The sequence below is a fragment of the Dama dama genome, chromosome 20 (assembly GCF_033118175.1).
Source record: "Dama dama isolate Ldn47 chromosome 20, ASM3311817v1, whole genome shotgun sequence".
NCBI lineage: Eukaryota > Metazoa > Chordata > Mammalia > Artiodactyla > Cervidae > Dama > Dama dama.
This window is the reverse complement of record NC_083700.1, coordinates 49557484-49583516: the sequence shown is the minus strand read 5'-3', so window position 1 is coordinate 49583516 and position 26033 is coordinate 49557484. Positions and strand designations below refer to the sequence as shown.

At 45.0% G+C, this 26033-nt stretch overlaps 1 protein-coding gene across 4 annotated transcripts in view; it reads right to left on the bottom strand.

Moving 5' to 3' along the window:
• Positions 1–26033, bottom strand: part of BCAR3 (BCAR3 adaptor protein, NSP family member) — a 220015-nt gene that overhangs the window by 68396 nt on the left and 125586 nt on the right. For all 4 annotated transcript variants that reach the window (XM_061121343.1, XM_061121345.1, XM_061121342.1 and 1 more), the window contains exon 3: positions 19492–19531. In XM_061121343.1, the coding sequence (XP_060977326.1) occupies positions 19492–19531 (40 nt within the window). The remainder of the gene's footprint in view (positions 1–19491; positions 19532–26033) is intronic.

The following is a 26033-nucleotide window of genomic DNA, read 5'->3' as shown; positions in this document are numbered from 1 at the left end:
CCAGTCACATCCACAACTGGGTGTTGTTTTTGCTTTGGCTCCGTCTCTTTATTCTTTCTGGAGTTATTTCTCCACTGATCTCCAGTAGCATATTGGGCACCTACCAACCTGAGGAGTTCATCTTTCAGTGTCCTATCTTTTTGCTTTTCATACTGTTCATGGGGTTCTCAAGGCAAGAATACTGAAGTGGTTTGCCATTCCCTTTTCCAGTGGACCACATTTTGTCAGAACTGTCCACCATGACCTGTCCGTCTTGTGTGGCCCTACAGAGCATGGCTCATAGTTTCACTGAGTTAGACAAGGCTGTGGTCCATGTGATTAGATTGGTTAGTTTTCTGTGATGGTGGTTTTCAGTCTGCCCTCTGATGGAGAAGCATAAGAGGATTATGGAAGCTTTCTGATGGGAGAGACTGACTGAAGGGGAAGTTGGATCTTGTTCTGATGGGCAGGGCCGTGCTCAGTAAATCTTTAACCCAATTTCTGTTGAAGGGTGGAGCTGTGTTCCCTCCCTCCTGTTTACCTGGGGCCCAACTATGGTGGAGGTAATGAAGATAACGGTGACCGCCTTCAGAAGATCCCAGGCATGTTTGCTACACTCAGTGCCCCCAACCCTGCAGCAGGCCACCACCAACCCACTGGAGACTCCCGGACACTCACGGGCAAGTCTAGGTCAGTCCCTTGTGGGGTCACTGCTCCTTTCTCCTGGGTCCTGGTGCACAAGGTTCTGTCTGTGCCCTCCAAGAGTTTTTTTCCCAGACTGTGTAAGCTTTGGCAGCTCTGTGGTAGGGTTAACGGTGACCTCTTCCAAGAGGGCTTATGCCATATCCAAGTGTGCTGCACCCAGAGCCCCTGTTCCTATGGCAGGCCACTGCTGACCCGTACCTCCACAGGAGACGCTCACACACAGTTCTGTCCCAGTCTCTGTGGGGTCCCTGGGTCCTGGGATCCACAAGGTTTGTTTGAGCCCTCTTACCATCTCTGGCAATGAAAGTGAAAGAGGAGAGTGAAAGAGTTGGCTTAAAGCTCAACATTTAGAAAACTAAGATCATGGCATCTGGTCCCATCACTTCATGGCAAATACATGGGGAAACAGTGTAAACAGTGACAGACTTTATTTTTTTGGGCTCCAAAATCACTGCAGATGGTGACTGCAGCCATGAAATTAAAAGACACTTACTCCTTGGAAGGAAAGTTATGACCAACCTAGACAGCATATTAAAAAGCAGAGACATTACTTTGCCAACAAAGGTCCATCTAGTCAAGGCTATGGTTTTTCCAGTGGTCATGTACAGATGTGAGAGTTGGACTATAAAGAAAGCTGAGCACCAAAGAATTGATGCTTTTGAGCTGTGGTGTTGGAGAAGACTCCTGAGAGTCCCTTGGACTGCAAGGAGATCCAATCAGTCCATCCTAAAGGTGATCAGTTCTAGTGTTCATTGGAAGGACTGATGTTGAAGCTGAAACTCCAATACTTTGGCCACCTGATGCAAAGAAGTGACTCATTTGAAAAGACCCTGATGCTGGGAAAGATTGAAGGCGGAAGAAGGGGACTATAGAGGATGAGAAGGTTGGACGGTGTCACCGACTCAATGGACATGAGTTTGGGTAAACTCTGGGAGTTGGTGATGGACAGGGAGGCCTGGTGTACTGCAGTCTACGGGTTGCAAAGAGTTGGACACAACTGAGCGACTGAAGTGAACTGATAGCGGACTTACAATGTTGTGTTAGTTTTTTGTGTACAGCAAAGTGATTCAGTTGTATATACATGAGTGTGTGTGTGTGTGCATGTGCTCAGTCGCTAAGTCGTGTCCAACTCTGCGATCTGATTGATTGCAGCCTGCCAGGCACCTCTGTCCATGGGATTTCCCAAGCAAAAACATGGAGTGGGTTGCCATGCCCTCTTCAAAGGGATCTTCCTGACCCAGGGACTCAACCTGGGTCTTCTGTGTCTAATGCACTGAAGGTGGATTCTTTACCCACTAAGCCACTGGGGAAGTCTCAATGTATTTCTTTGCAGGTAATTTTCCATCACAGGTTATCATAAGATCCTGATTATGATTCCGTGTGCTATATAGTATCCCTTTGTTTTTTAGTTACCTATCTGTGTCAGGCCAGCTTTTCTTCAGACTTAAACCAAAATAACCTAACACAACAGACGGAAGCCTGAAGCAGATGCGAGACTCAAACTCGTTCTATTGGACACTAAAGAGATCTGCAAAATGTAAACCAATGCCATCCTTTTTTCCTCACTAAATTTTGTTCTGGAAAATGGCTGTTTTCATAAAAATATGCTATTTATATTCCCATAATAGGTTAATATCGTTATTTTTAATGAGCTAAATAAACATTAAAAATTCCTACACTGTAATTTCTAATACAATAAACCAATAGCTAAAACCCACTTAACAAAAGTTCTTTGCAGCCCTCGGTAATTTTCAAGCACTGAGAAGGGGTCTTGAGACCAAGGAGTTTGAGAATTTCTGCTCTCGTACCTCTCACCTACTTGTTTTATATAATTCTGTTTAGGCCATAAGTTTTCAGCATCAAATCTGGAGTAGGCTAAGGTATGTCAATAGAGGAGTATTTTTATTTTTATAACTATCATAAAAGCATTAATGATTATTAGAGAATATTTGGAAACAGAAATGTGAAAAACAAAACTCATGCGTTGCCAGGAAGTTAATTTTTACTTATTACCCAACACCCAATCCTTCTATGTGTTTATCTTACAGAAATTCTCACACAAATGCACACCCAGCCATCTCAGGGGAAGGCCATGCCATCCTTTCTAGTACGGTGCTTCATCCTTTTCTCCTACCCACGTCTAGTCCCACAGCAAATCCTGAGGCTCTGCCTTCATAGTATATGTCTAGAATCCCCCTTCCTTACCACCCCTTCTGCCATCACAGATCCAAACCATCACATCTCTCATCTGGATGGTCACAACTAGCTCCCAAGTGATCTCCCTGCCCCTGCCAGCAACACTCAGGCCACAGTGATCCTGAGACGGCTCCCCATTCCACTTTGTAAAAGTTCACATCCTTACTGGGACATCCCGGCCCTGTGCAACCCGCCTCGTGCCCCTTGCTCACTCTCTCACACCAGTTTTCACTGCTCTCCCTCAAGGCCACTCCTTGGGCCCCACTGGCCTCTCCTCCATTCCTCAGGGGAAGAGGTGAGCTCCAGCTTCATGGCCTTGTCCTTTCTGCGTCCTCTCCCCATCAGATATCACTCTTTTTTTTGGTTACCCTCCCTCCCTTTTCTTCCTTCGCCCACATTTTTTTTTTTTTTTTTTAAGCCATGAGGCTTGCAGGATCTTAGTTCCCCAACCAGGGGTTGAAACCAGGCCCTTGGCAATGAGAGTGCAGAGTCCTAACCACTGGACCACCAGAAAATTCCCCAGACATCACTCTTGACTTGCCCCTCCACTAGGAAGTTGCCTGCTGGATGAGGCCTTCCCTGCTACCCTCTTTAAATTTAACATCCCCTTAACTCCAACAATTCACAGATCCTTCCCCTGGTGACTTTTTTCTGCTGAGTATGTATCATTACCAAACATGGTGTACTCTGCTGTCTTCTTTGTCTTGTCACTATTCCATCCCATAACATAAGCTCCATAGAGGCAGGGACATTGTTCTGTTCACTACTATATCCTCAGCCCCTGGAACAGTGACCAGCAGATGGCAGATAGAAACTTGATAAACATTTGTTAAATTATATGCCATGTCTAACAAATGTGACTACATTTGTTAAACAACAACAAAGCTGTTTTTAACAAGAACCCAAATGTCAGTAGGAAATCAGTTAAATATAACTATCTCATACAATGGCATAGTGGATAACCATTCAAAATAAGGAGCTAGATCCGGACGTTTAATGTGGAATGATGTACAATGAAAAAAGCAGGTGAGCCATATGTAGTTACACATAATTTTTGGCAATCAATCAATCAAATTGTTTCCCAACTCAGCCTTTTTGTTCTCTTAACAGTTTAACCATCTCAGAATTTCCTAGGAACACCTGAAGTTTCCTCATCTTTTCCATTCAGTAAATAAGAGAGTCCCTATTCTTCTTTGCTGGGCTTCTCAGGCGCTCAGTGGTAAAGAATCCACTTGTCAATGCAGGAGGCCCAAGTTTGATCCATGGGTTGGGAAGATCCCCTGGAGAAGGACATGGCAACCCACTCCAATATTCTTGCCTGGGAAATCCCATGCACAGAGGAGCCTGGTGGGCTACATACAGTCCATGGGGTCCCAAAAGAGTCAGACACAACCTAGCGACTAAAAAAAACACCACCACCTCCCTACTGATCTCTCCTGCCCCAGGCAGCCTGGGCACACACTTTCCCACAGGCTGGGGTCTCCCTCTCAGTCTCTAACATGTTCATAGCTCTCTTCTGCCTCACCTAATTCCAGCTTCTTTCCTTTCAAGTCACCATTTTCTTCAGGTGTCAAATCACAATTCAAACATAATTTTTTTTCAAGAAAACTTCTTGGTAACAACACGTGAAACTTCAGATCAATGCCAATCCCCCACCTCAAAATCTACATACAGTACTGCAGCATGTTAGAGTTTTTGTCCAAGAATGTTAGACAATTTATTCTAACAATAAAAAATGCCTTGACAATTTTAATTTGTCTTATATGAAGCTAAAGAAAATGATTTGCCATTTTACAAACTTTAAACAGAGGCCTTAGTTCTGAAGTTGTAAATGTAATGCTATGGCACACTATTACACTTAATATTATGCTTAAATGTCTCAGTATTTGTCTGAATACTAAATACTCAGTCATGTCTGATTCTTTGTGACCTCATGGACTCTAGACCACAAGCCTCCTCTGTCCATGGGATTCTCCAGACAAGAATACTGGAGTGAGTTGCCATGCCTGCTCCAGGGGATCTTTCCAACCCAGGGATCGAACATAGGTCTCCCACGATGCAGGCGAATTCTTTACCATCTGAGCCACCAGGGAAGCCCACTACATTTATTTTTTTTCCATTTATTTTTATTAGTTGGAGGCTAATTACTTTACAATATTGTAGTGGTTTTTGCCATACATTGACATGAATCAGCCATGGATTTACATGTGTTCCCCATCCCGATCCCCCCTCCCGCCTCCCTCCCCATCCCATCCCTCTGGGTCTTCCCAGTGCACCAGCCCAGAGCACTTGCCTCATGCATCCAACCTGGGCTGGTGGTCTGTTTCCCCCTTGATAGCATACTTGTTTCAATGCTGTTCTCTCTGAACATCCCACCCTTGCCTTCTCCCACAGAGTCCAAAATTCTGTTCTGTACATCTGTGTCTCTTTTTCTGTTTTGCATATAGGGTTATCATCACCATATTTTTAAATTCCATATACATGCGTTAGTATACTGTATTGGTCTTTATCTTTCTGGCTTACTTCACTCTGTATAAGCCCATTACATTTTACATTAAACCTCCCAGAATACACAGGCGGACTGCAGCCAAATGCTGTGCTGTTGTGTCGTTCAATCACCACTAGGGGGCAGAATTTAACAGCAAACGATTCCAGTACTGAAGAGCCTGACCTCCCATTAGCCGGTTGAAAAGTGACTGGAACCCCGCAGCTGATAACAAGCTCCCAGAGGTCAGGAGCATGGAGGCTGCCAGAACTACACTTTTAAACAGTGTATAGTAGTGTTAGTAGCTGTGCAACTCGCTCAGTTCTGTCTGACTCTTTGCAACCCCACGGATGTAGCCTGCCAGGCTCCTCTGTCCAAGGAGTTTCCCAGGCAAGAATACCAGAGTGGGTTGCCATTCCCTTCTCCAGGGGATCTTTCCGACCCAGAGATCAAACTGAGGTCTCCTGCACTGCAGGGAGATTCCTTATCATCTGAGCAGCCAGGGAAGCCCTCTTCACCATACACTTCTGCCTAAATGTGTGTTAATGGTGCAACTGTGGTCCCAAAGTTTTCATCCTATACCATGTTGGCAAGGGCAGAGAGGTCAGGTGTGGGGACCTCCTTGCTCTCATGAAATAAAAATCACTGAAGAATTTCTGAAAAAATTCTAGAGATGTGAGTGCCACTTATTCCGGGAAACTTAGAGACCTTCGGAACAACTTCACTGCCTCTCCCCTCAATTTAAATGCCCTTCTTATCTGGTTTTTAGGATCATCAGTCAGCCCGTCAGTTGCTACATGTTTACTAAGAGGACAAGAAAGGGTCCTTGCCCTCAGAACTCACATTCTGAGGACTTGCCCTGACAACTCACAGTTCTGAGTTCTGAGGAGTCGGTTGTTGTTGTCAACAGAACTACAGAATTTGGCACAAGTGCTACGAGGAGAATAGAGTATTAACACTGACAGGGAGGTCAGGGGAGGTCTCTCTGAGGCAGTGAAATCTGAGTGGGGGTGCACCAGGCACATGAGAGGTAGGACAGTTACCAAACCAGCATTTCCTGAGTGTTATCTACATGGCAGGCCCTGCGCTAACAATTTTGTGAGCATTAACTCATTTAAGCCCTACTTCTCCCATTTATTGTTGAGGAAATTGAGCTCCAGGGAATTCTAGGAACTCACCCCAAAGTCACACAATCGTGAAGAAATGGCTAAGATGGGGCTGTGTATCTGTAATAGTTTCCTAGGACTGCTGTAAACAAGTTACCACAAACTTGATGGCTTTAAAATAGAAACATATTCTCTGACAGTTCAGGAGGCTAGGAGTCCAAAATCAAGGTGTCCCAGGTCCACCCGCCCCCTGAAGGCTCTGAGGTGGGATCCTTCCTTGCCTCATCCTGCCCTGTGGTGGCTTCTGGCAGTCCTCGGTGTTCCTAAGCCCATGCACACATCAACTCCCATCTGTCTCTGTCATCGCTTGGCATCCTCCCTGTGTGTCCAAATTCCCCTCTTCTTATGAGACACCAGTCACTGGATTGTTGTTTAGCTATTAAGTTGTGTCTAACTCTTGTGACCCCATGGGCTGTAGCCCACCAGGCTCCTCTATCCATGGGATTTCCCAGGCAAGAATACTATCATGGGTTGCCATTTCCTTCTCCAGGGATTTTCCTGACCCAGCGACTGAACCTGCAACTCCTGCTTGGCAGGAGGACTCTTTACCACTGAGCCACCTGGGAAGCCCAGTCATTGGATAGGCTTACCCTAACCCAGCACAACCTCACTGATCGCATTTGCAATGATCTTCTTTCCAAACGCAGTCACTTTCACAGGTACTGGTGTGTTAGGACAGATGTCTTAGGACTTCAACACATCTTTTGGGGGTACACAGTTCAACCCATGACAGCAATCTAGCACCCTCTTCAAACCACTCAGCTGTTCTACCACAAAAGAACCTTCCAGCCTAAGGAAAGGCAAAGACCCAGGACAGCAGGAAAAGCCAGCATGGAAAAGTTTGTGAGTAAGGTGGATGGCAGGAGATGAGGTTAGAGATAGGCCACAAGGGGAGGGCCGTGAAGCCCAGCTATAAAGCTGATTCTGGTCAGAGGCCATGGCTTCAATCCTTGCTTATGTGTTAGTTCTCATCTCTTCACCACCTCTCTGACTGATTGGGATCTCAGAAGAGTCCTCTTTCTTCAGCCAAGGATGAAGGCTGTAGCACAAAACAAGAATGTGAACCTGCCATATCCCACTTACAGGCCAGACCAGGCTCCCTCGAGCACCTGCAGAGGGCAGTCCAGGCTTCGACCTTGATTCAAACCATCAAGTTTAGGAGTGTAGGGAGAATTCGATTCTGAGTTGTGACACTGACAAAATACATCTCAGGATGTCCTGGCAGAGCAATGTCTGGCCTGAGGAGTTATCCACTCAAGCCCCAGGCAAGAGCAGTCAGGACTGTAGCTGTTTCCACACACCTGCTCACCCAGCAGAGGGCTAATGTGACAGGAGAGATGCTGCTGCTCAGAGCAGACAGGTCTACCTGACGAGATGCCAAAATATGTCCAGACTGTGCAGTGTTGGCAACAGCATCATCTCTGAGATTGTGCAAGATCACATAATTTGCACAAGGACTCACTGCTGTGTCATCAGGCAAGGTCAAGGTGATGTTGATGGCCCATGACTGCATCATGGAAGGGTCGGCATGAAAAGACGAGATTTTTGTTGAAAGCCTGTTACACATTGTTCAGAAGTGAAACAAGGATAGTGTATGTGTATACAGCCTAGAGGAGGGGTCTGCAAACCTTTTCTGTCAAGGTCCAGATAGTAAATAGTTCATCTTTGCTACCTGTTCCATCACAACTACTCAACTCCACCCTCATAGTGAGAAAGTGGTGATGCATCAGTGAATGGGTGTGGCTGTGTTTCTGTAAAATTTATGCATACTGACATTTGAATTTTACAACTTTTATATTCTTGTTTAAAAAAAAAACAACAAAACAAAACCATGTAGAAACATAAAACCTATTTTAGCTTGTGGACTACAGCAATAGACAGTAGGCTAGAATTGGTCCCAGGCTATAGTTTGCCCCCCTGCACACCCCCGCTGCCCCACCCCCCAGGCTAATGATATCCCCAGATGCTTAACTTAACATCATTGTGGTAACATGGTCTTCAATTGGAAATCTCCCTTCCACCCCTAAAATCCTTACTGCTTCTCCAGCACCACCCCCATTTAAGTCCTGCCAGGAACTGTCAACTCACCTCATACAATGACTCTTAATTCTAATCTCTAAAAGGCCTCCAGCACCCGCCCTGACTTTCCATTCCCACTGTCACTATCCTGGGTTAAGTTTTTTTTTTTTGGCGGGGGGGGGGGGTGGGGGGAGCGGAATATTCCTTTTTAAAATTTACTTAATTGGAGGATCATTTCTTTTCAATATTGTGATGGTTTTTGCCATATATCAGCATGAATTGGCCATGGTATACATATATCCTCTCCATTCAGGTTAGGCTCTTGATGACACTTTCCCCCTATCCAGCCTGACTTGACTCAGCAATTACTAACACTCAGAATCTGCCCCCAAACTATCTGCCGAATGAACCAAAGCAGTAAAATACCCACAAGCTCAGCTCTCTCTCCATCTGGTCAGCAGTAGCTGATGCAGCCCATCTCAAAACCCAAAATCCCCCCTAGTGAGATGGCAGTACTCAAGGCTTCAGTTTGCTTTTTTAAAGTCGGGCTTGGTGAGGTATAATTTGCAAATAGTAAAAGTCACCCCTTTCCGTTTAGTTCTATGAGATCTGAAACGACCCCAATCAAAGTATTTCCATCATTCCCCCAAAGTTGCCTTATTCCCTTCTGCAGTCGACCCCTCCCCCTCCCCCTTCAACCACTGATCTGTTTTTGGTACCGTAAAGTTTTATCTGCATCCAACGGTCCATTCCTTCTTAATGCTGAAGAGGATGTCACCGTGTGGGTCTGCAGTTTATCCGCTCAGCAGTCAAAGGACACTGGCGCTGTTTCTAGTTTTTGTCAGTTAGAAATAATGTCACTATAGACACTTATATACAGATTTCTAAATAGACATATGTTTTCATGATGAGGTTTCACTTTTTATAGATGGCCACATTTTCACAGACCTGCAGGATAGGATTCCATGGAATGAAAGAATATCCTCCATGCCTATTCTCACCCTGCCTCAGCAATCTTTTAAAACTATAGTCACATTAAGCACCCCAGGAGTATTTGTAGAGGTTTTTGGGGTGGAGTGGGAGGAGCTAGATGGGAGCTGTCTTTCCTTGCTCCCAAGATGAGCCCCAGGGCTGTTTCCCATCCACTGCTGGCAGTGTTTGATTTTCTGGTCCATGGGGCCGGCACTGGCTCTCTGGATGTGCACACTCAGGCAAAAACCTGCAAAGCCAGCCAATCGGGCCATTATTTGGTTAGTATAACTTGTTAAAATCTCACGGAATGTACAGCGTGCCATTGTTTTTGTAAGTCCCTTTCATGACTTTGTGAGCTGGCTAATTCAGAGCAGACTGGCCTGATTTCCCCTGCTGGAAGAAAAGACCTTCCTCAAAGACAGCTATTTAACCGTGACCATGGCTGCAACCATCTTGAGCACAAAGCGGGGATGGGGGCTGCAGCCTTGCCGCCCCTGCCCCCACCGAGGCCCCCACAGCCCGGGGCACTTATTCTTGGCGCTGGAATTCGCATAATTACTCCTCTTTTAATCTGCTGGGTGACCTAATGTAGTCCCAGCCAGCAGACTGCAGGAAATGGTCTTGTGAGATCTGAGCCTTGGGCAGACTGTCAAGTCTGTAAGCCCCTCTTAGAAAGAGCATTTTGGAGCATTAACCCCATAACGGACGGGGCTCCAAGTGGCTCTAGGCTCCTAAATAGCCAGTGCACACCCAGAGGAAGAAGTCCAAGGGCTCTGGTCTCCTCTCCAGGGTAAGGCTCCAGTTCCATCCCTTCACCTAACCTGCAAAGCAAGCTCAGAAACTGCAGATCGTCTTAGAAAAGCTCACAAGTGGCTCCAGCAAGAGTCCACCAGGGCTGACGACAAAAGAAAAGGCTATTCATTCACTAGGGAGCTTGTGGGAACAAAAGGCTACACTCTGTCCTGACACTTGCTAACAGCGGAGTCAGGAGAGCTGTTTGGTCTGCAGGCACTGTGCTATTTACAACCTGGCCTTGCCTATATAACCTTGGTTAATTTGAGAAAACAGTCTCCCCAATGTCTTCCCTACTATGCTATTATTATATTTATTTTTCCAATTTGTCTTTCTTAAGGACAATTTATTTTAAAACAAAAAATCTATAATAAACATTTCTTCTAAAAGGAAAATCACAAATCTATAATGAACATTTCTTCCTAAAAAGAAATCACCCAGCTCTGCTGTAGCTAATCAGTTCCTTTCCTAAAAATATATACTTTTAAGTCTCTCTCAGAAAAGACACTCTATTAATATAACTGTAAGGCTATGTGTGAAGAATCTAGAAAGAATGAGAATCTTCAGTCTAAAAGGCAGATAAGTATAAAGGGAGAAAAGATAGGAAATACTATAAACTGATAAAACTTAGTGTGAGTGTGTGTGGGGGGAGCAACTCCTGAAGGTTAAAGAAGTAGCCCCAGGAAAATATGAAAAGAATGATAAAGAGTGAAAATGGAAGCAGGTTTCACAGGTTCAAGAAGGGGTTACAGAAGTGAAAGTGTATGGATTATAATAGCAAACGCAGGTGTGTCGGCGGAAATCTCCAATCTTTTGAGGTAATATGATGGGTGGGTCATTATTATCTATCACATCCTTGGTCTTAATGTCGGAGACACGACATAAAATGCCACCCTTGTTCCAATCGATGTGGCAGTTTTATGATCAAGAGTGACAGATTAAGAAGCCCTCCCCCCTCCAGCTTGCCAGAGGATTTATTGTTGTTGTTCATTCGCCCAGTTGTGTCTGACTCCTTGCAACCCCACGGACACCGGGCCTGCCCTTTCCTCACCATCTCCTGGAGTTTGCCCAAGTTCACGTTCATTGCATTGGTTCCAGTCATCTCATCCTCTGACACCCTCTCCTCCTTCTGCCCTCAATCTTTCTCAGCATCAGGGACTTTTCCAATGAGTTGCCTGTTCGCCATCAGATGACCAAAACACTAGAGCTTCAGCATCAGTCCAGGGTTGATCTCCCTTAAGATGACTGGTTTGATCTTGCTGCCCAAGGGACTTCCAGGTCTTCTCCAGCACCACAGTTGGAAGGCATCAGTTCTTTGGCATTCTGCCTTCTTTATGGTCTAGCTCTCACAACCATACATGACCACTGAGAAGACCATAGTTTTGACTATATAGACCTTTGTCCGCAGAGTAATGTCTATGCTTTTCAACAGACTGTCTAGGTTTGTCATTGCTTTCCTGCCGAGAAGCAATTGTCCTCTGATTTCACGGCTGCAGGCACAGTCCACAGGGATTTTGGAGCCCACGAAGAGACAATCTGTCACTATTTCCACCTTTCCCCTTCTATGTGCTGTGCAGTAATGGGGCCGGATACCATGATCTTAGTTTTATTAATATTTAGTCTTAAACTGGCTCTTTCACACTCCTCCTTCACTCTCATCAAGAGGCTCTTTAGTTCCTCACAGTTTTCTGCCCACAGAGGGCTATCACCTGCATCAGTTCAGTTTGCTTCAGTCGTTCAGTCGTGTCCAACTCTTTGTGACCCCATGAACTGCAGTACGCCAGGCCTCCCTGTCCATCACCAATTCTCGGAGCTTGCTCAAACTCATGTCCATCGAGTCGGTGATGCTATCCAACCATCTCATCCTCTGTCATCCTCTTCTCCTCCTGCCTTCAATCTTTCCCAGCATCAGGATCTTTTCCAATGAGTCAGTTCTTCACATCAGGAGACCAAAGTATTGGAGTTTCAGCTTCAGCATCAGTCCTTCCAGTGAATATTCAGGACTGATTTCCTTTAGGATGAACTGGTTTGATCTTCTTGAAGTCCAAGGGACTCTCAAGAGTCTTCTTCAACAACACAGTTCAAAAGCATCAATTCTTCAGTGCTCAGCTTTCTTTATGGTCCAACTCTCACATCCATAGATGACTATCAGAAAAACCATAGCTTTGACTAGATGAACTTTTGTTGGCAAAGTAATGTCTCTGCTTTTTAATATGCTGTCTAGGTGGGTCATAGCATTTCTTCCAAGGAGCAAGCATCTTTTAATTTCATGGCTTCAGTCACCATCTGCAGTGATTTTGGAGCCCAAGTAAATAAAGTCTGTCACTCTTTCCATTGTTTCCCCATCTATTTGCCATGAAGTGATGGGACTAGATACCATGATCTTCGTTTTTTTGAATGTTGAGTTTTAAGCCAGCTTTTTCATTCTCCTCTTTCATCAAGAGGCTCTTTAGTTCCTCTTCACTTTCTGCCATAAGGGTGGTATCATCTGCATATCTGAAGTTATTGATATTTCTCCTGGCAATCTGGATTCCAGCTTGTGCTTCACCCAGCCCAGCATTTTGCATGATGTACTCTGCATATAAGTTAAATAAGCAGGGTGACAATATACAGCCTTGTCATACTCCTTTCCCAATTTGGAACCAGTCCATTGTTCCATGTGTGGTTCTAACTGTTGCTTCTTGACCTGCATACAGATTTCTCAGGAGGCAGGTAAGATGTTCTGGTATTCCCATCTCTTGAAGAATTTTCCACAGTTTGTTGTGATCCACATAGTCAAAGACTTCGGCATGCTCAATAAAGCAGAAGTAGATATTTTTCTGGAATTCTTTTGCTTTTTCAGTGATCTAATGGATGTTGGCAACTTGATCTCTGCTTCCTCTACCTTTTACAAATCTAACTTGAACATTTGGAAGTTCTTGGTTCACGTACTGTTGGAACTTAGCTTGGAGAATTTTGAGCATTACATTGCTAGCATGTGAGATGAATGCAATTGTGCGGTTGTTTGAACAGTCTTTGGCATCATCCGCATATCTGTGATTATTGATTTCCTCCTGCCTATCTTGATTCCAGATTGTAACTCATTGAGCCCAGCATTTCTCATGAAGTGCTCATGGTATAGGGTAACAGCACACAATCCTATCATACTCCTTTCTTGATCTTGAACCAATCAGTTGTCCCATACAGGTTTCTAACTGTTGCTTTTTGACCTGTAAACAGGTTTCTCAGGAGACAGCTAAGATGATCTGGTATTTCCATCTCTTTAAGAGCTTTCCACAGTTTGTCATGATACATGCAGTCAAAGGCTTAGCGTAGCCAAGGAAACAGAGATAGATGTTTTTCTGAAATTCCCTTGCTTTCTCTATAATCCAGCGAATGTTGGCAATTTGATCTCTAGTTCCTCTTCCTTTTCTAAACCCAGCTTTGACATCTGAAAGTTCTTGGTTAGCATAATACTGAAGCCTAGCATGCAAGATTTTAAGCATGACCTCACTAGCATGGGAGATGAGTGCAACTGTCCGATGATTAGCACATTCTTTGGAACTACCGTTCTTGGAAATTGAGATGAGGACTGACCTTTTCCAATCCTGCAGCCATTGCTGCGTCTTCCAGATTTGCTGACATAATGAACACAAAACCTTGATGGCATCATCCTTTAGGGATTTGAATAGCTCTGCTGGAATTTCACTGCGTCCACTAGCTTTATTAAAGCAATGCTTCTTAAGGCCCACTTGACTTTGCACTTCAGAATGTCTGGCTCTGGGTAACTAACTACACCATCGTAGTAATCCAGTTCATTAAGATCTTTTTTTTTTTAAATACAGTTCTTCCGTTACAGGCCTAGGGGATCTTAAAAGTGTGGAACTAGAAGGGACACTGGCCCATCCCCTGTTTTCTAGTTGTGGAGAAAATGGAACTGATCTTGGGTGGCCTCAGTCTGCAGTGGCTTGAAGCAGGGTTCTTATTCCTGGCTAGAGACTGAGGTCAGGACACAGCAGTGGAGCATCGAATCCCAACCTCTCGACCACCAGGGATAGTGGCTAGTGACAAGGCCGTGGCCTGTCGGCTTTGTAGAAATGAATTTCCACAGAGAGAAGGAAAGTAGTAAAACAAGTAAAATGTTTATTAGTAGGAAAAGGTATGTGTGAATAGACTCACATGGGTAGACTCAGATAGAGCTGCACCCTCATGGTGGTTTGAATCACTTATATGGGGCATTTCTGCCAGGTTTCCTTTAGCCAGTCATCTAGCTTTGCCTGGTTCTGAGTCCGTATTTGGTTTATCTTGGGGTCTTCTCCTGTGTGTGTGCATCTCTTAGCCAAAATGGATTCTAGAGAAGAGGCCTTATGGGTAGGTTGACATCACCTACTATGGCATGATGCCCCTTTCTTTTTTGACCTCCAAGGAGTCTTTCTGCACATGTATAGTTGGGAAAATGCCCCTTTCTTTTTTGAACTCTAAGGAGTCTTTCTGCACATGTATAGTTGGGAAGGTCTCCTTTATTTTGAAAATGAGGAATATGTGGTCTCTATACTATCTTATCTGGGCAGGGCTCAGTTTCTCTTCCCTCCGGTGCCCCAACAGGGGACAAACTCCACTTGCTTAAGCCTGGGCCCATCTATCTCCTGCCTCAGAAGCCATAGGGAGAAGGGGGTAAGTCCAAGGTCACACTGCTAATTAGACAAGAATGTGAGTCAGGCTCCCCTCCCTGGAGATCTTAGGGGCTATGTAACTTGGAGTCTCCTATTGGAATGCTATCTGGGAAGGATAGCACACTGAGCTATTACCATGCATTCATATTTTAGTACAATTATTTTTATCAAATATTCTAAACAGTTAGCTGACAGAGGTCTAAGAAACTAGACACAGTAAATACTGAAGGCAGTAAAAATATGGCAAAAAATAAACGGGAGCAGTAAGCAGGGCTTCCCTGGTGGCTCAGATGGTAAAGAATCTGCCTGCAACGCAGGAGACCTGGGTTCGATCTCTGGGTCAGGAAGATCCCCTGGAGAAGGGAATGGCTGCCCACTCCAGTTTCTTTCCTGGAGAATTCCATGGACAGAGGAGCCTGGCAGGCTGCAATCCTTAGGGTCGCAAAGAGTTGGACACAACTGAGCAACTAACACTTTCACTTTTTCACTTTCAAGCAGGTAAAGCAACCCAGAAGAGAAACTCTACTACACAATTTTGCCTAGGGCTATTTCCTCTAAAAGCAATTTCCTCTATTTAAAAAGAAAAAAAAAATTAGTTTTATCTAGGGTAAGGAATGCTAGGTACGCACAGGAAAATTCCAGAGCTTACACCACTAACCAAAGTCACTACCTTAAGAGCAGGAGGAAGGTGTAACTGCATGGAGGTTTCTGTTTTCCAGTCCACAAAAAGGGTGTTGTTCAGATACAGTGAAAGAGAATCAATTATATGTGATTACAGAAAAGTATCTCATGACTATACTTAACAGTTAAAATCAGACCTCGAAGATGATCATCATGTTTTAGGCTCCTGGCTTGGGGGGGTGTGGAGAGAGGAGGGAGATGGGGACATAAGGAAAAGGTAGAAAAAGAAAAAGCTCCTCTCTCTGGTGGTCAGAAAAGTAAAGAGACAGAAACAGGAGAATAAAGATACCAAAATTCCTGGGGGTTCTTTGGATCTACTCAAATTTTCTTATCACATCCAAAGAGGGAATTCACCACGTAGGGTAACAAGGTGTCCTTGGGAGGCCCCAGCAGAAGGTCAGCCTGCTGAAGAAATGAAAGAGCTACCAAACAGTTCTAGAGCTTCCCTGCCAAGCACTTTTCTCTCCAGTCTTCTCACAGAGGTGCTCCTCGTAGCCTGGCAACTGGCCCCCAGGCTCCCTGTCATGCCTCCGTAATGATGTGCAGCAGCGCCAGCTATGAGAAGTCTAGGGAGGATACAGAGTACAAAGTGGACAGGACTGAACAGCGGATTCCTTCTCCACCCAGTTCTCTCCTGCCACAACCCAGCAGCCCCATCACCCCGTGAGTTATGGGGTCAGCCTCAGTGTCTCCTCTCCTCTAGACATGAGGAGGAAGGGTGGTCCCAGACCTTTCTCTCTTCATCTGGGTACTGGAAAAACCAGCTGAAGATGGTTAGAAAGTCTCCCATGTTAAGGGAGACCTGGGACTGTGACTCCCAGCAGGATGAGAACGGCTGTCGGCTGGCCACTGCTGCTACTGCCGAGATGGACTCAGTCAGAGATCTGCTCGCTGCCCTCCCCCATTCTGAGGTCACAACGAACTTCTAAAACTCTGACTCTCAGAAAGGGCCCTACGTGACGCAACATACTTTACACAGAATCTCTACTTTTCTCCACGCCTGAGACATACTATGTGTACAAAGGGATGATGGGGAAGAAAGAGCTCAAAGTCAGGGGGCCAAACTGCATTCACCTTATCTACACCTCTCACCTCCCTCAATCATCTTCAGCCACCCTTCAGGCTCTAGGCACCAGCTGGCACCAATTTATGAGGCCTCTGAGGCATGGACTAGTCAGAAGCACTCGAGAGGGTGGCTAAGTTTGAGAAATGCTAGGAGACTGCACTGGCCCAAGACAACTGACTCATGGGTCCATTCAGACCTTGAGGCCCAAGACCTCTATGAAAGTGTTTTCAGAGCTTTAGTGCCCATGGAGACAAATGAAAATACCTTATATTTGCTCAGTAAGTCCCCAAGCCATATCTCCAAACCAAGGGCAAAATGAGAAAGAAAAAAAAAATGTGATGAGGGATACAGAAATGTCATCTCTAAAGCTCTGACCAGATTCAGACAAGGTTGAGAGCAAAAAGTAAGCTTCAGAAGACCTCAGTGAGTCCTAGAAAAGCGGACTCCTTGAGCCACCACCAGGGGCAGATCTATCACTGCCAGGGAAAGTGGGGGAGCCCAGCAGACAGAAGCACCAACAACCCCAACACATCTTCTTTAAGTCCCAATTTTTAACAGTATCTTTTATTTGTTTCTTGAAGTCTATACCTCTGATTGAGTTGATGTTCACTGCTCTTTTTAAAAATTTATTTTTAATTGAAGGATAATTGCTTTATAATATTGTGTTGGTTTCTGCCATACATCAACATGAAGCAGCCATAGATATACATATTTCCTCTTGAGCCTCCCTCCCACCCCTCTAGGTTGTCACAGAGTCCCGGTTTGAGCTCCCCAAGTCATATAGCAAATTTCCACTGGCTATCTATTTTATGTACAGTAGCAATACCTCTTCTGAGTCAACACGACAACTTGCAATGACCAATTCATGAATGAGATGCAACAGCTTAGAAAATATTAATACTAAAGTGAGTCCTTCCCAAAGTCTCTGCTTAGGTTTAGAATTCATCATTGGATTATCTTAAAGGCTGGGACTTTAGTAAAAGAGAAAAACTGAGCTGTGGAGTAGTGAGGAGGGAAGTGAGCACAGTCTGAATGAGCCGGCAGCAGGAGAGAGCCAGTTTCTGGGACATGGAACAGAGGCTAAAGGGCTGCTGTGATTAACACACTGAAGAATTCTAGGACACACTTTTTTATGTTACAGTCAAGTCAGATCATAGAGTATGACAGTGTCCCCTAATTCCTTGCGGTGCACAACCTGCCCAAAAGCATACATGATGCACCCAGGAGGGATACAGACACACCACTTATAAAGTTCTGACCAGATTCTGACTCAGTGGCTCTGTTGGTTTAGGATTACATATTTGCTGCAGTTAAGCTGCAGCTCAGCCATGGTAGAAGAGACAGGAAACATGATACCCACCTCCATTCCAACAAACTCCACTATGACTGCCTCAAGTGACCACATGGTTCTACTAGAGTCTTCTCCTCCAGTAGAAGCTTTAAACCGTCCATCCTCTGGTCTAAAAGGAAGAAATGCCAAGACCCAGGGGCAGGCCCAGTCACAGGCACACAAAAAAGCAAGAACAGGCTTAAATGCTCTGAAACTGGGAGGCTGACCTTTGAAAAATAAAGACGAAGTATGGCTCCTAGGGGGCAAGCACTTTAAGTCCTAACTTGTGCCATGATTTCTCCTAAAAATGAATGACACACTTTGTCATGACAGATGAGAGTTCTCTTTTCTGTAGTAGGTGCTGGACATAATTACAGTTCTCAAAAATAAAACCAAACAAACATACACACCTGAAAACTGGGTGTGTGTGGCAGAAGCAGAAAGTGAAAGGCATTTTAAAACCTGTTTAGAAGTATTGAGTATTCAGATACATTGAACGTCAGTCCCACTGGAAAGTAAAAGAATTACACTGCTCATAGGTACAGACTAGCCACTGAACAAGAGGGTGGCTCCTGAGACAGAGCGGATGGCTCAGAAAGGCTCCCTGGTGGCGCAGTGCTAAAGAATCCACCTGCCAACGCAGGAGACACGGGTTCCATCCCTGGTCTGGGAAGATCCCACATGCTGCAGAGCAACTGTTGAGCCTGTGCTCTGGAGCCCAGGAGCAGCAACTACTGAACCCGGTGCCCCAGAGCCAGTGCTTCACAACAAGAGAAGCCACCAGAGTGAGAAGCCTGCACATCGCAACTAGAGAGTAGCCCCGACTCACTGCAATTAGAGAAAAGCCCATTAGTGCAGCAATGGAGGCCCAACATAGCCAAAAATAAATGAGTAAAATAAAGTCTAATAGGGACCCTTCAGTCCTCCACTGAAGACAAACAAAAGTTCACAATTCCTCGTCTACCATTCCAAAACCCAAAAACTCTGAAAACTGAAAAATTTTAAATAACTCATTAGGCAGCACAACAAACCCTAGCTCATTTGGTGACAAAAACAAAATGTGATTTACACGAAATCATCTGTAGTCTATTCATCTCACTTTGAATATTCTTACATTAAACTGCTGCAATAATGAGTTTCGGCATGGGACGGTGACTCTAGCCCCCTTTAGAGGTTAGATATATGTACCATATTACCTTTCTAAAAAATTTCGAATTTTTAAAACACATCTGGTTCCCAGGGCTTCAGACAAGGGGGAACGTTTATAAACATATAACAGGGTGACATAAGAGCTCTGCAAAGATTACTAAAGGCCCAAGAGAGTCAAATTATATCCTGGTGGTTTCCATCTAACCAGCTTCCCACACAAGCCAGAAGACAACATTGTGTTAGCAATGGGAAGCCTGTTACCACAGGGCCCCTACCACATGTTAAATCCTGGTTCCTACCTTCACATATTCCAGAGTTGGGTCCAGAAGATGCTGATCCCTGAAAAGAGAAAATACAAACATGAGAACAATTGGGAACAATTCATTCTCACACTGGGTACAATGTATCTAACATTATTTCACCCTATTCACTCACATTATTAAGATGAGTCCACCTCCCCGGACAATATCCACAGCAAGGAAGTTAGAAAAGACATGTCTTTTCTTGTAAAATTCAAGCCCCAAATATTAGACTATTTATGGCTAGTAATCCTAGAGTCACTAAAGCACAAAAATCTGCCTAAAAGTCTGAGGTAAAGAGCTGTGAGGAGTATAACAGAGACACCAATAAAGGAGGCCCTGCAGCCTTCGGACCAGACGGCTGTGCCACACCCACTCTGATAGAAAACAGAAGCTCGGGCGCGGAGAACAGCTGCCCACGATCACCCAGCACCCAGGTAGGTGACTTTTGAACCCAGCTCTGCTTCTAAATCCCCTTTCTGTTTTGCTGTCAAGCTGAGCAACTCATTCTAATTTTCTTTGGTACCCCAGTGGTTTTTCTCTCCCCTTCTAACGTCTGCTCAGATCTATTATGATACTATCAGGATTAACCAGACAAGTAAAAGTGAACAGCAGCAGTGTCACTGCGGAGGCTGATTTATTATAGTGGAAGAGGATCTCAGGCAAAGGAGGGGAGGGGGACACGTGAGAGCTGATGCTTCCAATACTGGCAGAGTTATAGCGAGGTGCCCACCGTAACACAGGATGGGAAAAGACAGCTGCCTTTAGAGACTTAAGCTTCAGAAAACCAACACATTCCCCTGCAGAGATGAGATCACTTTTTAAAGAAGAGTGGCTCTGAAGCTGGTGGGAGGAGTCTTCTCAGGCAGGCGGGGAGGCTGTCAGTACATCTACAGAAAGCACATGGCCCTCGGGAGGTGGGGGATCCCCACCCACGGGCAGCCGCCTCCGCAAGAATGAGCTCAAGGCCAGACCCTCGGGGGCTTGGACACTTCCCTCTATGGAGAGACCCCCGGAGACTGCAGCACTTGTCTCCTGAACGGGGGCCGCAGGACCCCTGCTGGGACACAAGGAGTGGCTCCCACAGCCCAGGGGCAGCCCGTCTTGTTGTAAAATGGACCCCAGCCTCAGAGCTGTTCCTGGACTGGTCTGTCCACTGAGGGCTGCACACAGAGGCAGGCTGGCTTCTGAGACGTTCCTCTGGGCTGTGCGAGCACATGAGCTTCTGAAATGAGTCCCTTTGTAAGGCCAAAGTATCTGAGAAGGGCTTAAGCTCAGAGTCCCTGGTGCACTTCCATCAAAGAGGGGTATAAATCAGTCTTTCAGAGCCTTAAAACCAAGCATACTCCTTGCCACTAAGCTCGTGTTTGTTCATCAGGCATCTTTTCCCGAAGCGGCCGAGTCTGTCTGCTGCGCTGGGTCACCAGCTCTCCTTCTGCAGTCTGGACATCGAGTTGATGCTTCCAGGCTTTGTGACCATGAGACCACATGGCGAGGGACTATCAACTTTGTCAGCAGGGCTTTGGCCAAGCTCCCTTTTAAGTTCTCAAAGTCGTGGGTTTCTACTGAAGTAACATTTTAGGCTTATAGGCATCCAGTCTCATGCTAATCATCCGGTATGGTGGTCTGGCCCTGGGAGTGCCGAAAGATGTTACAGCCACTTGGATGCTGTTTCTCATCTTTTTCAAGTGTCTATTTTTAGGTATGTTCTAAAACGTCCATTATATACACTCATACACGTGTGTCTTAATGCATGGATAACAGTGTAGGTGTGTGCTGTTTATAGCATTGATTTGGTCCTGGGGATCTCTCCACACTAAATAATTGAGGACTCTGAAAAATTTTGTTCATGTGGGTTATATCTACTGATTACTGATATTAGTAATTAAGCCTGAGAAATTTTCAAGGTGTGTGTTAATTCATACTTTAAAGGTAAATCCATTAAAATGTTTACATAAATAACATTTTTATGAAAAACATGTTTTTATAGCAAAAATTTAGTGAGAATAGTGACACTGACATATTTTTGCAGATCTTTTTAACATTTGGTTTGCCAGAAGACAGGCGAATTCTCATATCTACTTCTGTATTCAAAATGTTGTGATATTTTGGTTGAAACAAATGAAGAAAATCTACCCTCATGCAGTTATGTAATTGAAAAGGGAGGGATACTTTAATAGATTTTTCATATAACTATGGCTGTTCTACTTTAAGAACATACCAAACCTTGACAAGTAGTAGTTTCTTAAAGGTTAGCTGTGGACTCTGAAGCCATATCTCTTACTCTTTTCCATCTCTCCTGCACTTTGAATGGATCTTTTGTCCATGTCTGATTCTTTAACCACTATTCTGGAAAATATTGGTTCACTGAGTTATGCAGATCTGCCAAATTTTGACCCAATTCATTATAATGTAAAAAAAAAAACACATTTGTTAATATGATCACTAATCTCATTAGAAGTTACTGCCTATAGGGAATTGTCAAGCTCATGGTGGAGGATTCCACGAGTCTTCTAAAATTTTAATTTTTCACTGGAATTTTTTCATTGGCAACTAACAAGGTCAAATATTTTCCCTGAGCTTCATTTCACTCATTTTGGAGGAAATAGCTGCCAAATACCAAGACCACATAGTCATGATCTGTAATTTTAACTCTTTTTTTAGGTGTTCGAAGGTCATTCTTTTAATAAATTCTTTTTAGAATTTTGCCCAGGATCTGCTCTTCTCACCAGATTTACCTGTAAAAATCCTTTTCTTTTTACCTTTCGAAAGCTGATTGCTCTCTCTCTTTTCTAGAAATGGACCTGAAAACTGAGCTCCTTCTATCAGGACAGACCCCTCAAGCTCTGTTGGGAAGGGGGTGTGGTAACCAACACGGATCAGGCTGGGCGCTGTGTCTGGGTGGTTCCTGAGGCAGCCCCAGCTGCAGTCAGTAGAGTCTCCATTCAGAGGAGGGGTCACCTCCAGGCAGGGTGGCCCTTGTGAGACAGGCTGGGACCTGGGACCCTTTACTGCAAGTGTTTGTACCCAGACAAATATCACCTGGAACAACAGAATACAAAGAAACCATAAGGGACTAAAAATAACTGCATCCACCCATGGTTGGGGCAGGTCCTGAGCAGCACGATACAAAAAGGCCAAAATTCAGCTGCCATTTCTGGGCTGCTGGGAGCAAAAGCAGCATACTGCGCGCCCTCTGAACCCAACAGGACCAAGGGGGCTGGAAGACCATCTGCATCACCCTTCTAGCCCAACCCACCAGCCTTTCCTTCCCCTCATCTCATTTAAGGGACCAGCTCTCCCCCACCGGGGGCTGGTGAGCAAGGGCACCTGTTACTTGTTTTCACTCCCTTCTGTGGCATCACAAAGAATCCTGCCTGAAATTCTTGGCTGATCTCTTATCAGTTTCTATTGATTAAAGAGTCCAAGGACCCAGCTCGGTAACATACCTGCTTTCCGTACCACCCTGCTTTTCTGCCCAGTGGCCTCAGCACAGAGGAGCCTGGGGTGTTCTCCCAAGCATCCCCTCCAGGCTTACATGGACTCCAGGGTTCCCATTTGATTCTCCACCACACACACTTCTCTTGGCAGAAGAGAAGGAAACAGGAGGTGCTGGTTAAAGATAAAAACTGAAGTCTCCTCCTGACCCCACCCCCAAGTGAACCCTGCTGAGAGTTCTGTTCATTCTGTAAGCAGAACAGTGCGTGGGTGCTAAGTCGCCTCAGTTGTGTCCGACTCTTTGCAACTCTATGGACTGTAGACCGCCAGGTGCCTCTGTCCATTGGGATTCTCCAGGGAAGAACACTGGAGTGCATTGCCATTTCCTTCTCCAAGGGATCTTCCCAACTCAGGGATCAAACCCGTGTCTGCTGTGGTACCTGCGTTGCAGGAAGATTGCATTCTTCTGCTCACCCTTTTCAGAGAGGCAAGGGAGTGAAGACAAAGAGAGTATGTTATAAATCCAAAAGCCTTAAAAATCATTGCCTTGAACCAAATTAAGAGTATACTGGGTTGGCCAAAAGGTTCATCAGGGTTTTCTGTACCATCTTACAGAACTCAAGCAAACTTTTTAGCCAACCCAAATATTTTAATGCAGAAGAGCTGTGTCTCCTTTCTCAGCCAGCCTAACCCTAACTCTAATCCATCTAACCACAAAGAAGACACAAACTAGAAACACAGCAGTTGGCCCTGTAGTCCCAGCCTCTAATCTGAAATAGAATATCCAATTATTCATATAAGACTGTGCAGCAAACACTCCTTAAACCACAGCTTTATACTCTCCAACAGAGTTCACTAGAAAACAAACAGAGAAACTTGGCAATATAAATGAAAAGCTTTTTTTAATCTTTTTTTTTTTTTTTTTTGCTTATGCCAATTATGAATCCCCACCCATGTGAACCCATGATGTTGTGTGCATCTCTACCCCTGAGAGTCTGGTAGGCACCATGGGCCCTCTGTCAAGCAGGGTGCCCTGCAGAGCATCATCCACAGACCTCAGGAAAGCAGCAGGATGAAACCGGACTCTCCTGTTATTCTGTTCTTAAGTTTATTAAGTTTTAAATAACATCACTGTGTTTACTCTTGTTAAATCATTCTTTCCAGTGTCCCACTTTCTCCAGTTCATACTGAGGATGTCTCTCTGGGAGTCCCAGAAATGTTACACATATTTACTATTTTAGTTTGTTTCTCATCAGTAACCAGGTTAATAATTTCCTCTCTCTTAAAGGGACACTTGAGCTAGAAGTGTTTGCTATTTTGAGTTAAGAGGTTCTCCACCTTGAATACACATACAGAATTTCACTGACATAGATCTTTTCTGAGCAGTTCAAATGCAGATGGAGATGGAAGTGCCCTATGTCTGTCTTAAATGAGAGGATGTTTTAAGTGAATGGATGTTTACTTATTTAAATATTATAGACTAAATTAATGGCTAACAGTGATGTCACATGAATGTTCGTTTGGATACAACATAAAAAGGAAATGCCTGTGATAACGTGATTATTTCATACAATGGAGGGATGTGAGAAACTAGATCCAGCTATTTCAGATCGGGGCTCCCCTTAAACTCCACGAACACTAGTGGTGGTTTAGTCACTCAGTCATGTCTGACTCTTTGCAACCCCATGGGCTGCCGTCCATCAGGCTCCTCTGTCCATGGGATTTTCCAGGCAAGAATACTGGAGTGGGTTGCCATTCCCTTCTCCAGGGGAACTTCTAGACCCAGGGAATCGAACCTGGTTCTCCTGCACTGCAGGCGGATTCTTTACCAGCTGAGCCACCAGAGGCCTCCATGCACACCAGTGATGTGCAGAATTCACACTCTTCCTCTGGTGCCTCCATGCATGTTTACTGTAATGGTATTTATACAATGGCATCTCCCTCTACAGGGTGAGCAATCCACGAGAAACGATGTGCTCACTTCACACTCAGCACAGTTCTTGTATTCATCCCAAAACATTAGCAAGCAACTACAGTAGGCCAGACAACAGAAATACAAGAAGCAAAGACACAGGTGCTGCTTTTATAGAGAGGCTGCAGGCAAGAGGGAAAACAGATCAACAGACTCAGCACAATTCAAGTTAGAGTCAGTGGGAGGGAAGCCCCATAGAGAGGCCTTGAGGCAACATCTGAGTTAAGGTTTGAGGGCTGAGTAGGGACTTGTCTCAGTGAAGAAGCTGTAGGCAGCTGGTGATGAGAAATCCTCAGGCAAAGAGAGAAGCATGTGATAATACAGTACATATGGGGGACCACAGCACTGAGGAGTTGACTTTCTGTTAGCCCTGGCCACCATCATCTCTCACGTGGACTCTGCAATATGATCCCCAGTTCTGCTCCATCTTTACAACCTCCACACATTAGCCAGCATGATCCTTACTCAGATCACTGCCTTGCTCAAAATCCTCTACTAGCTCCCATCCTGTCAGAACAAAACCTTGAGGTCCCCACTGTGGCCTTTGTGGCCCTGGATGGCATGACCTCAGCCAGCTCTCCAACCTGTGTTAGGCAGAATTTCAAAGATGCCCCTTTCCTGAGATTCCTGTCCCTTGATGAGTTAATCAAACACTAATCCAGGTACTGCTGTGAAGGGACTTTGTAGATGTTAATAATGTCACAAGTCAGCTGACATGGGGGATTTGACATGAGGGAGTCTGTTGCCAGCGTGATGTTATGAGAGGGTCTGTGACAAGACAGAACCCACAGGAGATGAGAGCTGCCCCTGGCAGATGGCCAGAGCCCTCAGTCCTACAACCACAAGGAACTGAATTCTGCCAACAACCTGAATGAGTGTGGAAGCAGACTCCGCACCCCAGAACCTCAGGTGAGAATGCAGTCACTGACATCTTGAGTGAGACCCTGAGCTGAGAACCCAGCTGAGCCACATGGGACTTCTGCCCTACAGAATCTGTGAGGTAACAAATGAATGTTAGGTCACCAAGTTTGTGGTAACTTGTTACTCCTCAAAAGAACACTGACACGCTTGTTGCCTATTCCATCCAAGCCCTACCGACTTTTCTGTTGTGCAAACACATCGAGTCAGCTCC